Source organism: Ornithodoros turicata, chromosome 5, assembly GCF_037126465.1.
Source record: "Ornithodoros turicata isolate Travis chromosome 5, ASM3712646v1, whole genome shotgun sequence".
Lineage (NCBI taxonomy): Eukaryota > Metazoa > Arthropoda > Arachnida > Ixodida > Argasidae > Ornithodoros > Ornithodoros turicata.
In genome coordinates, this window is record NC_088205.1 from 68,028,676 (window position 1) to 68,041,375 (window position 12,700).

General features: G+C 48.5%; 1 protein-coding gene across 1 annotated transcript; it reads left to right on the forward strand.

Moving 5' to 3' along the window:
• The first annotated feature begins 4,540 nt into the window (after positions 1 to 4,540).
• LOC135394634 (uncharacterized) lies at positions 4,541 to 12,700 on the forward strand. Its single transcript, XM_064625464.1, has 2 exons — positions 4,541 to 12,211; positions 12,359 to 12,700. The coding sequence occupies exons 1-2, from the start codon at positions 4,676 to 4,678 to the stop codon at positions 12,635 to 12,637; spliced, it is 7,815 nt and encodes a 2,604-aa protein (XP_064481534.1). The 5' UTR covers positions 4,541 to 4,675; the 3' UTR covers positions 12,638 to 12,700.

A 12,700-nucleotide genomic window follows, 5' to 3' on the forward strand; every position in this document is an offset into this window, starting at 1 on the left:
GGAAGAGAACAAACCAAGGAGAAATCATCAACGCCAAATGCTAACGACATGAAGGGACGGTCGGGACGGAGAAGGACAACTTGGGGACAAGAAAAATGGAAAACTAATCAAAGTAGTGGATATACGATGTGTCCCAGCTAACTGCGAACCCCAGTTAAAAAAGAAAAAGAGAAATAGATATCACTTCTTTCGAGGTGAAATCAATTGCAATATAGGATATGCTGAAGGGCACTCCTTAGGCATCAGCAAACTCACAAGACAATGTCCTAATTAACTTTCAATAATTAACTTTTTAATTATAACAGCTACAAGGTCGCCCCAATGGGTGCAGTTTTGGTGCATGGATGCTTCATTTGATTTGCACGAATTTGCAACGACGAACAACGCTCAAAAGAATCTATCAAAAATCAATTCATCTATCGGTTGATCGATCCACTAACGGATAAAGGCGGGATAGTTGGTAAATACCCATTAAAGTTGTTCAGTTTTGAGTGTGCAGTTGTCATGTATTGTTGTCTTCGTGCTTGTCTTTTGGGCTGCGCCACAAGTACAAGTAGTCGATCCACGTCGGGAAACCATATCGCTGCCCACCTGCGCTAGCGGTGGTGTAGCAACGCAACGACTCAGCGTTTCGCAAAGTTAACTTATTCAATGTTACGCTTTCAAAATTCACGTACCTGCAATGTCTGTCAAAACTCCGAAGCGGAAATAGGTGAGAGCAGAAGCGTGGATCCTCGCCATGCAGGCGAGAATTTGCAGTCTAATTAGACAGATTCACTCCCTTTGGGGCGCAAGAGTTGCGACTCAACGCACCCAATGAGAACATCTGGTCCCTTTGGCCACCTGATGCCGTTGCAGATTTTAGAACAAAGAAATCCGTTCGGTAGATCGTCCGCAAAAAATTCGTGGACGAACACCATTGTTTCCCTTATTTTGTTCATTGCGCATCTTCAGAGACGCGTTCCCCGACACCCCCAATGTGAGAGGGTGAAGGAGCACCCCAAGCAGCACAATGTACTGAAAGTCGAGTGCAATAGGGGTGGACGGGTAGGTGGAACACCTTGAACAGACTCTTGAAGCCACGTAACACTGATAAGACACATACCGTCCACCCCTATTGCACTCGACTTTCAGTACATTGTGCTGCTTGGGACAGTACCGCCTCATGTGCGTCGAAGATGAGCTCGTGCAAATAAAACAAACAGAAATGTATCGGATAACGCTATCCGAACTGCCCCCCCCCCATCTTGGGCTGCATTTTCTCTTTACTCTTAATCTTTCTCCAGGACGCAAGATATGATAGTGGGCTCTTTTCACCCTCTCACATTGCGGGTGAAGGAAAGGTTCGTCTCCGAAGATGCGCATTGAAAAAAACACACACACACACACACACACACAAAAGAACGGTGTTCATTCACCAATTTTTTGCGCGCCGAGACTGAGAGGTGACACGGGTTCGAACCCTGTCACCGGCTGTGCTGTCTGAGGCTTTCCCTGGGTTTTCCGAAGACATTCCAGACGAATGTCGGCACAGTTCCCCCTGAAGTCGGTCAGGACGCATACTAACCCCCTGTCCCCCACTCCTTCCTGCTGTCCTCTCTCCATCTGTACACGTCTGTACGCCACTCATAGCCACAGTTGCTTCGCGGCGCTAACACACACAAAAAAAAATTGCAGGCGATCTATAGGACAGATTTTTGTTCTGAAAACGGCAACGGTATCAGGTGACCGAAGGGACCAGATGTTCTCATTGGGGCGACCTTGTAGCTTTTATAATTAGCCAGATGATTATTGAAAATTAATGAGGACATTGCCCTAGGATTTGTTAGTGTCTTCCTAAGGAGTGCCCTTCAGCATATGATATATTGCAATTGATTTCATCTCGAAAAGAGTGATATACTGTATATATATTTTTGAAAATCTGTTCGCAGTTAGCTGGGACACGCTGTATGTGCGTTACTCGGGAACACGGTTTTCAAATCTTTTTTCCCCTGCTATTACCATTATACTAATGTATGTATTTTGCAATAGAATAAGGGGAAAACCGGCATGCGCAGAAAAAAATAATAAGAACAACAAACACGCGAGGTTGACTTGGTAGGCTTCAAAGTTCGCTCACGTGTGCCGTGACGTTTGCTGTGACGTGCGACCAGGACCTGTCCAGGATGCATTGCGTTCGCCCTGCACGCTGTCGTCAACAGAGCAATACATTGAGTGCCACCCCCGCGCTCTTTCTTTTTTTGATTGCGTGCTAGCGCCGCGAAGCAACTGTGGCTATGAGCGGCGTACAGATGTGGACAGATGGAGAGAGGACAGCGGGAAGGAGTGGGGGACAGGGGGATTAGTATGCGCCCTGGGCTGACTCCCTGCGCTCTGCCAGGAGAAATAGTGCAGCGCTACCGTGCACTATCAGTAGGGGAGCGCACTTTCTGCCGCAGCGTGTCGGAGTAGTGTCGGAAGGTGTCAGTACGGAAGCAGAGTGAGCATGATGCACTGGGGTAGCCGGAGGGGGGGGGGGGGCTAAATCCCCCGAAAAATTACCTTTGGTAGTGCATTTGAGAGAGGGAAAGCGAGGGTAAATCCAATCGAGTCAACGGGTCGGGTCGCATAAACACAGGAAAGCGCGGGCCAGTGCGTGGTAGAGCCCGGAATGGTCGGCCCGTGCAAAGCGCGACAGCCATCCCATCTGCGGCGCAGTAATATTTTGAGAGCTGACGGACTAGATTTCTTTTCCTTCTTAAGTTGGACACGACTATACAGTGTAACGTACTTAATGTGATAAAGGAACTTGGTCGCATTCGGCAACTTGTGTAAGCTAAGGCAATTCTATCTTGCCAGCAAATGCTTCACGTACCGGCAGCACAAAGGCCTCTTTCACGCGAACCTTTTCGTCGACCGTGCTTTTCACGGAGCCAAAACGGACCCATTTTGGAACCTACGGGGCTCGGTTGCCCTTAGGATCTATTTTTGAAGCAAATGGGCGACAAAAACGTTGTGTGAAACCAGCAGTGTTGTACCCGCTACCCGAAAAAGTTAGCGCAATACCGATACGCGCTACCTGAGCAAAAAGTAACGAAATCCCGATATCGTTACACGTACCTAAGAGTAGCGGAATACCGCTACCGTTACCCGTAAAAAGTAACGCGATACTTCATGCGCTACTTTTTAGGAAAGAAACAAACAGTATCGTTGATGACGTACTTCAAACGTCTTAAAATAATAAATAATAAAATAAAAGAATAGCTCAAAATAATAAATAATAATAAAATAAAATAATATCCCAAAATAATAAATCGACGTCCAATGGAGGTTACACGTAGGTCGCCTGAAGGCTAAAATATGGAAAACCGTTTTTTACAGATTTACTAAAGCCTACTCGATATCCTGCATATCTTTTTCTCTTCCTCTAAAGTAAATAAAGCACAAAGCAAGTCTACCGATAAAAGGCTCAACAGCTTTGTTACAAAAAGAACTCAGATTGCCCGGAACGAGAAGTTAGTAAACATACCATGGTGTGCTTTTTCAAATTGGACGTTGACTTCCTTGACGCACAGATAAAGCTTTCCCACCTAGGCGCATAGTAGACATCTGAACACCACGCTACTGTTTTCTTTCTCATCCTTATAGTCAAAGATGCTTGCTGTAGCAGGCCATGGTCCCTCCATTGCAGCGGACAAGAAATGGCAACGGTCAAGCACCTAAGCGTACGTGGTGCAATGTCCTGTGGAATGTCATGACTCATAGCTAGCGAAGACGGCACCAGAATGCAGTAGGAGTGACGTCAGTTTGCAGACAACTCCAACAATACACCAAATCTTCAAGAAGGTTAATCCCAAATAGGGAACACCTGGAGGACACAGCCTCTTTGTAAGATAACGGCCTCTGTGCCCTCCTTTCGGCTATTTGCCCGGTCTTCGCAGAATGAGTTGTGATATCGGGCAGCTTGTTCGAAGGCAGGCAGTGGAGGATTGATGATAGGTCGAAGTTGAGTTGTCGCGAACCCCAGCTCGGAAAGTAGCGGTAGCGGTAGCGCTCAAAGATTGCGCTACCGCAAATTTGTAACGGAAGTACTTCTTTCGTTACCAGTTTAAAAAAGTAGCGCGATCTCTACTCCGCTACCGAAAAAAGTAACGGATACGGTAGCGCCGCTACTAGTAACGGCGCTACGTACAACACTGGAAACCAGCCTAAAGCGAAGTCGGCTGTACGTTTGCAGTGACTATGACGATATCTCGTTACGTTTCCGATATATCTTCGTATTCCTGCTCCAAAAGCTGGAAAACACAGTTTGAAATGCGCTATCAACAATGCTCACACTAGCTTTGCAACTGATCGTATGACCAAACTAGCTTCGTATAGCCGATATTCTGCAGCGTGTTATACATAACTGTCTGTGTTTCGCAAATGTGAGATAAAAGAGTTAAAAAATGCACCAGAATAACACAAATTATATCCCTAAATATTCGACTGGCTCGCCGTTGTCGGCCTAACAGATGTGGGCACGTTCCACATGTGCTCCAATCTCCCTTGTGACCCTGCTTGTGGCCAATGGCCATTCTCCTTGGGGCAGAAGAAGAAGATAGTTCGAGCTAGACCTGCGACCATTCTGCGTTCTTCAAACGGCGTAGGAACGAAGGAGGCTGTTGAGCGCACTCATTACAGCTGAACATTTCCGATGGAGGATTCAAACGACACAGCTGGCGTTTCACCGCCCGAAGAGGAAGACCTCAGCTTCCACGAAACTCAAGAATGGAGCGCACCTGGATGGAACGTCGGCCGAAGACAGGGTAAGCGCGGCAAGCGCGGTAAAAGAGATACACGAAGAGACCGGCGCTCTAAGCGAGAGAAGCAACGGAAACAGCGAAAAGCACCCGAAGCGAACCGGCCGAAGACTCCAAGTAGTGCGGAAGAATCTCTGGAACAAGTGAAGCTCTCAGCACCGGGCAAAGATAAAACCGTAGCACCTGCACAAGAACGATCGCTTGACGGAGAAGTCGAAGGACTTTGCTCTGCTGTAGGAGACGACCTGTCCTCTGCTTTTGAGACCGAGGTAACCGGAGAGGATACTGTCCTGTCGAGTACGAGGGGGATGAGGCAAAAAGAAGCAAAGAAGGGCACGACTGCTGATATGGACACAGAATCACACTCGTCCTTCACGGGTTCAAAGGCAAGTGCCGATGAGGGTGGGGATGAGTTCACAGCAGAGCTCGGCAGAGAGAAGCTGACTGAAAAAGCGGTAGAATTCGCTAAAGAGGCAAAAAAATGGGCGGCTGCGATGAAACAGATGAATGCGAAAGCCGAGAACTTGAAGCAAGCTATGGTTGGGACAGACCAAGAGAAGGCCAAGAGGGATGCCTATGTGGATGAGTATAAGAAGAAAGCAATAGCTTGCGAACGGAACGCCCGTAGAGCTATTGCAAAATATAAGGAGATCCTAAGTGAAATTAAGAAGTTACCACCAGAGCCGAAGGGAAACAATCTGGATGTGTACGGGGAAGATGAGGACATATCCAAATTGGATCAGGAGATTACACAAACGATCGGCGCTAAAGTATCTGGAAAAAATCCCGCAGAACCAAAAAAGAAATTCGAAGAGCCGCAACCAAAGAACGTTTCGGACACTCTCCAGAAAGCTTCCGTATGTGATAGTCCTGCTACAGTGGAACATGCCAAAGGTGCGAGTTTGGCCGACCCTGCAGCACTCACGAACGTTGTAAAGCAGAATCTCAACTGGGGACAAACCTACCAGGGATACTATCCATTTCGACCTAGATTGCTTTTGAGACCTGGCATGGACTTCGGCAGACTAGAATACGTACCCATGGCCCCTGAAGGGTACGTTCCCCGACCAGCGGCGTCCTACATGTCTCCAGACCAGTACCTATGGCCTGGAGGTGTATTTATGCCTGTGGAACATGGCACCAAAATACGTGTACCGATGAGCGGGGAGGAATGCTCTGGAAACTGGGGTGCGCCTGCAATTCGTGAAGACCAGTTTATCAGATATGGCATTCCCATTCAACCCGAGGAATACTATGCGAGAATTCGGAACTACAAGCCCAATGCTCCGTTGTTTCCACCGTGTCGTCCAGGAATTCCTGAACTTCCGGAACAAGACCTGCATAGGCGACAGTACGGACCCGGAGCGTCGGAACCTCAGTTCGGACCTGACAAACGCACCTGTCCAGTGTTTGCACGTTCATACCCAGTGGTGGCCTCTCATTACCCGTCGAAGTACGGCGACCGTTACGGTGACGATATGGACTACTACACTCCACCTTCACGTAAATACTCTGGAACTGAACAAACCGCGCCGAGAGTACGATCCCGTTCACCGCTGATTTCCGCAGCGGAAGACCTTACCGAAAGGACTGATATCGCTCTGAAACGTGCGAGAGACGCTGTAGAGGCGGCCCGTTTATTGAAAGACGTAACCAACGAGGCCTACGAAGGACCAAGTTTATTGGAAAATAATGAGGAGAGCTCGTCACTGTACCCACCAAGGCATGTAAGAGAAAGGGTGGATCGAAAGCAGACTGACATGTCGCCTCGCGGAGCGGCAGGTACGTCGAATAAAGGGTATATGGAGGCATCCGATAGAAAACGGCTTGACAGTTCGGATCAGCGGCAGACAGAGATACTAGATCGAAGTCAAACTGGAACGCCCCGTTATAGGCAGGTGGATTCGTTGGATGAGGTCCAGATGTATAGCTCCGGTCGCAGACAGGCAGATATGTTCGATCGCAAGCACGGTCGTAGGCCATCGGTTACACAAGACAAGAGGTCACTGGACACTTCGGGTCGAGAGGCCTCTTACAAGGCTGGTCGTAGGTCACCTCATATAACGGATGGGACGACATCAGATGCACACTATCGAGCGCCAACTGACGACACATACCGTCTGAGACCGTCAGACACATATGACCGTGAACGGTCGGAGCGATGGCCCTCTGACGTCTCAGGTCGCAAACCATTTGAAAAGTCAGAACGGAGGCCACTGGATGAGCTCGATCGGCGAAAAGACGTGCAGTCAGAAAAACCCCTTAGGAGGACTGGGCCATCGGTGAACATACCAAAGGCCTTCCTAGAAAAGATGCGGCTGGCAGAAGGAGAAGATGAAACTACAAAGACAGCATCTGAAGAGTCTTTGCTCCGAGACCGGCCCAAGTTCGTCAACGTGCCTTCAGAGTCGTCAGCAAAAAAACCCAAAATGAAACGGAGAGGAAGCGTGTACGTTAAGGGCCACCTCCTGCCAATAGAAGACGACGAGTCTGAAAAATCTGAAAAAGAAAAGGTGACGGCTAAAAAACAACCAACTTTCGTGGATGTACCGTCAGAGCCCCGCCCACAGAAGCCGCGACTGAAAAGAAGGGGGAGCGTTTACGTGAAAGGACATCTCTTGCCAACATCAGATGAGGATGAATCTGACAAAGACAGTTCATCACTGAAGCCACCAATTATCATTACCAGTAACGACACACCAGGACAGAAAAAGGTAACAAAAAGTGCTCTTAAGAAGCCCAAATTGCCGCTAGTAGCTCCAAAGCCAGAACGCACCATCGAAGAGAAAACATCAATGAAGCAATCTAAAGTATCCCGTAAAAGTGATTGGCCTAAGACTCAAGTCCCGCATTCGCTACGTAAGGCGTCGATTCCATTTGCAATTCGATTCACAGCAACGCAGACTTCACGTCAGCATCTACCGTCACAAATAAGGTATTTCATGAGGGATCAAGGAACGAACACAGACACGTCAACACCTCTCCGTAGACGGACATGCGAGAGCCCGTTCTGCACGAAGTGCAAGACCAAGCTGTCTCCTTATGGTACACCTTGTTCGTGGTTTCGTTCGCTGTGCTCTCAATGTTCAGCCAAGCAGGAGGAGGCTAGCACTGATACTTCGACCACGGAAAGTCGGCCTGTTATATGCCGGCTGAAAGAATCTGTGATGGCGGTCGCTTCTTATATAAGAGATGGTCTAACTGCGCACCCAGGGAAGGCAGAACAAACTCAGCATGCAACTTTAGCCTTGGATGTAACTCATACAGAGGCAGACCGTTCACGCAAACCCGTGATTTCACAAGTGAAAGAGGCTGTGATGAAGGAGTCTGAATCTTCCAGTGTGGTTGAGGATATTCCACTCAAGACAGAGGCTGAGCTAGAGCCTGGAAAGACTTCATCGCACGATGCGTTGGAGTGGTTTAGGTCCTTGGAGGCTAATTTGGTGGGGGAAATTGCAATGCCAAGATCCACGGAAGTGAGAGAGGCCCTGCCAGTGGCTACAGAGCAAGCAATCCCTCTCCCTTTGGTAAAGAAGAAATCAGAACGGAAGCGGAAGAAAGGAAGTGGTCGCCCCAGCGAGACAATTTCCGAGTCGTTGAAGTTGCCAGGGACGAGCGAGACGGCCATGAAGACTTTGAAAGAGGGCGTTCAAACAGAAGGGAAAGCTTCTGAAGCGACACAAGATAAAGACACCATAAAAGGATACGATGGTGTGAGACCTAATGAAAGCACTGTTAGACTTGGTGTCGATGCACTTGAAAGCACTGTTTACGACGACACTAAAGATGAAGTGTCGAGAATGAGCGAGATTGGCCGCAGGCTAAGTGACATTCTAATAGAGATAAGTACCGATATGAAGGAATGTGAAGCCGAATCTAAGACGAGCGATAACGAGATTAGACCTAAAACAAGTGATCTTGAGCTCGGTGCTAGGCCTAGTGATACAGAAGTAGCATCAGAGCCCAGCTTAATAGATATGACATTACCCCCAAGCAAGAGAAGTGAAAGGGCTGACAAAGTCGACCTAGATCCATTGAAAGAGAGCGGTGGTTTTATCGAACGCCACACGACGATTCTTCGCTTCAACCCCGAGGTTCAAATCCAACCTGTTATTTCAGACGTAGATGAAGATATACCTATCCCAACATCAGACGCGGGACAGGAGGAGAAAGCCATCGAAGAGATAGCAGACATCGAACAACTGTTAGCAACAAAAATTGAACAGAAAGTTGAAAAGGACGAAACGATCGAAAAGTCGCACTCACAAGACTCGTTTTTTAGATTGGACACTGTGGCTCCGAAGCAAGAACAAGAGGACGACTCTCACAGTGAAGACCAGCCTCAGCCTGAACGACCCATAGTGAAGCCTGAGGTACAATATGTCAAACGGAGCGAAAGTCCATCGGGAACTCCGGAGGAAGCTGCCATTGCGAAGGTCGCGAGGGCTAAGGGAATTGGAGGCATTGAGTTACATGAAGAAGATGAAAGCGAAGAAAAACAGGAAACTGTGATCACTGCAAGCAAAGAAGAGCAGGCAACACTATCCCCAGTGACCCCAGAGAGAAGGGTAGGTCCTGTAGCTTCTCCAAGGCCAGGAATCCCTAAAGGAACATCATCACCTTTGACAGCAGCAACACAAGGACTGGCAACTCCTATAACACCCGCAATAGAGGAAGAGTTCTTAACTGCTATGACACCCGGAGTAGACGAACAACCGGCAGGCCCCGTAACACCAGAAATGGCAGAAGGTGCGGCAACTCCTATATTCCCAGCAAAGGACGAAGCGACAGCCACACCAGAGAGAAGCGAGGAAGATATTGTTCAACATGACGAAAAAGTGCTAGAGGAGCAGGAGGAGGTTGCCCATGAAGAAGCAGAGAGAGAAGTTGAGATTACAAAAGAAGAGCATGGCAAAGATCATTTCTTCGCGGCTACTGACGAGCATGCCCGAATGGATGAAGTGACTCCAACAGCCGAGGAACCCGCGAGGGCACTGCCGGAAGAACAAATCGAAGCACCCGATGAAGATCGCTTGCCATCTGAGGAACACGCGATAACTCAAGAATACGTAGAAGAACATGTGTTGGAAGAGGGTCCTGAGGGAACGGCAGAAGTGTCAAGTACATTGCCTGAAAAAGAAGAGCCGGAACTGGAGCTTGAACAGGAACCCATAGTCGTTTATCCCGCCGCCTTACAAGATTATGCTTACGAAGGGGAATTCGAATCTCCCGTATCGGAAGCACGGGATCACGCTCCACCGGATTACATTCACACACCCGAGCGTGTTATGTCGAAAGAATCACCAGCTTATACTCCAGCTCCTCGTCAAGTATTTCCGCAAAGAGACGCTGCTCCGCCAGTGCTGCCGCTGGTTATAGCCTATAAAGAGGACAAGAAGTTTTGGGGAATCGTAGACAGCGGTGTCACCTACTACCCCGAAAGTGTGGTCCTGTTTATTGTGGCTGTCATTAGCGTTGTCTGGATAGGGTTCATAGTGATAACTTCAGGCGTCAGGCACGACTACATGTATTGGACAAGGCATTTCACAACAGAAACAACTAGTAGCGTGACGCCTAGTAGAACCCCACCACCACCGTCGAATGAAAGTACAACGGCCGTCAATGAGTTTACCGTCCCCTTATCTATGTACTTCTGCGACATCCCATTCTGTCAAAGAGAGGCTAGTTACCTATCTGCACTGCACTCTGGCGACGCCTGCACAAATTTCTATTCTTATGTGTGTAACGGTCGTACTGCTGACTGGATTCCTGACGTTGGCACTGTCGTTTCAACAGACACCCTGTTAACGGAATTTCTGGAGTCGTTTATCATAGATTACCTACAAGACACGAGCAACCAAGATGTTACGCTGGCCAGAAGGTTGTTGACGAGTTGCGTTGACACCAGCGACGTGAGCGCGGACATAAATGACTTGAAAAAGATATTCACAGACTACTTCGCTGGAAGGCAGTGGCCAATAGAGAGATCGGCTACCGGCAGCCTGCAAGATATATGGGTTGCGGCGGGTCATCTCAGCAGGGATTTGGACATCGAGCCTCTAATCAAAGTTACTGCAGATGTTCACCCAGAGAAAAAGACGAGTTACATCGTTAGCATAGACGAACCCGAATTAATTGTAAGAGGGCCTCGTATCACTGTTTCCATCGTCTACAACGTCATCACCGTAGCTATCCAAGACAGCGTCGCACTCCTCCAAAGCACCGTTGACACCAACGACGTATTGGACGACGTTGTGCAAGTCATGTCGTTGCTTTCTTCTCTGGTTGCCAATACCTCAATTCGATACTTAGGGTCAGAAAATTATCGCATTATGTCACTCGGTGAGCTGGGGTCGGACGTCAACACGACTTTATTGTTCGTGTTTGGAAACGTCATTAAGTACGAGGACGACGCTGAGGTACTGGTGAAATCGCCCAAGTACTTTGAGATGATCAAAAGTCTACCAGCGAAAGGACTCGACCCTAGAGCTGTCTTGAACTACTTCGGCTTTCACATCATGCTCTACTTTGCGTCCCTATTCCCAGCTTTGTCAAAGCTGTCGCCGCTCAACACTATGGCATACGGACGTTCGCAACAGCTTTCGACGGATCCAGTTTCTGCGTGCTCTAAAGTGGTGGAACGCCTATTCCCTGCAGTGTACCTTCGTATTGCTGCACTTCGAAGCCAACGCATCGGCTTCACAACCTTTCGCCGAATGTGGGCGTCCAACATCGAGATAAAGTTTACCGAAGGTCTCAAGAGATTATCCTGGGCGCAGAATCCTAATTTACGTATGACCGATTCGAGCGACACCTATTTCGCTCGGCACAAGTTGCAAAAGGCCAAGTTTCAGCACTTCTATCCGCCTTGGGTGCTGGACAACGCGACATTCCAAGACTACATGCAATACGTAGAGAGCAGAATAACAGGTCACGACACCAGCAGTACGATCAACCTGCATCGTGCGTTGTCCATGGCTCTTCGATCCGACAAGACGCATGAAATAGTTCACGGACGACCTCCTAACTACTACGTTTCGACGTCAATTTTCGACACGTTAGCGAGTTACGATGCACAACACAATACGGTCTCCATCCCAGTATCTATCATGAACGATTCCATACCCTGGAACGGATCGATGTTTGCGCTGCACATAGCACGGTTCGGAGTGCGAATCTACAAGGGGCTTCTGCCCTTGCTCTATAACGATTACGTGTACCGCGGAACGTCGGATGAGGATGATGTATTCTTCAGTGAAAGATACGAAGTAGAGCTTCGGCGGATGACCAGTTGTCTGCTGCAAGCGTATCAAGACGCACCAGAGCTGCTGAAAAGTGACTACATGAGAAACTTGGTGGAGTTAGAGGCCGCGGTGTTTTCACTTCTTGAACAGACAGTGGCTCTGATGCAGGCCTTTTGGGCCTTTCAGGTAAAGTGCTTGGATTCGGGGGCGCGTCTATCAGCTTATTCGCGCCGTTAGACCTACGGCGCATTTCTTATGAATGGCGCGCGTCCACGAACGTAGTCATGAACATGCAACCAGAACAGAAACTTATGAGATGTATGAACCATGCAGGAACTGCTGAGCATCCGGCGCATCTGGAACTCTGACTTTCGGTTGTCCAATGTACCAGAGATGAGCGCGGACCAATTGTTCTTCGTCTACTACGCCCTGGACAACTGCGAAGCGAGCGACACGATTTATCACAAGCGCATGTTCGAGAGCCGGTTCCAGCTCCCAGCCGAAGACCGGGTCAACTTCCCTTTGACTCAGATGGAGGAATTCAAGACTGCCTTCAGATGTCACGGAAAGTCCGCCATGGGATTTAACTCGCCGTGCTCCGTGGTTCAATAATACGTAATTTAAGTGGATCAATTATATTTACGGTTTCGATAAACAATGTCTCATACATTGTCA

Coding starts and splice junctions, on each gene's coding strand:
- LOC135394634 (XM_064625464.1), top strand. CDS start 4,676: ATGGAGGATTCAAACGACACAGCTGGCGTTTCACCGCCCGAAGAGGAA. Junction 12,212..12,358: donor AGGCCTTTTGGGCCTTTCAG/GTAAAGTGCTTG, acceptor TGAACCATGCAG/GAACTGCTGAGCATCCGGCG.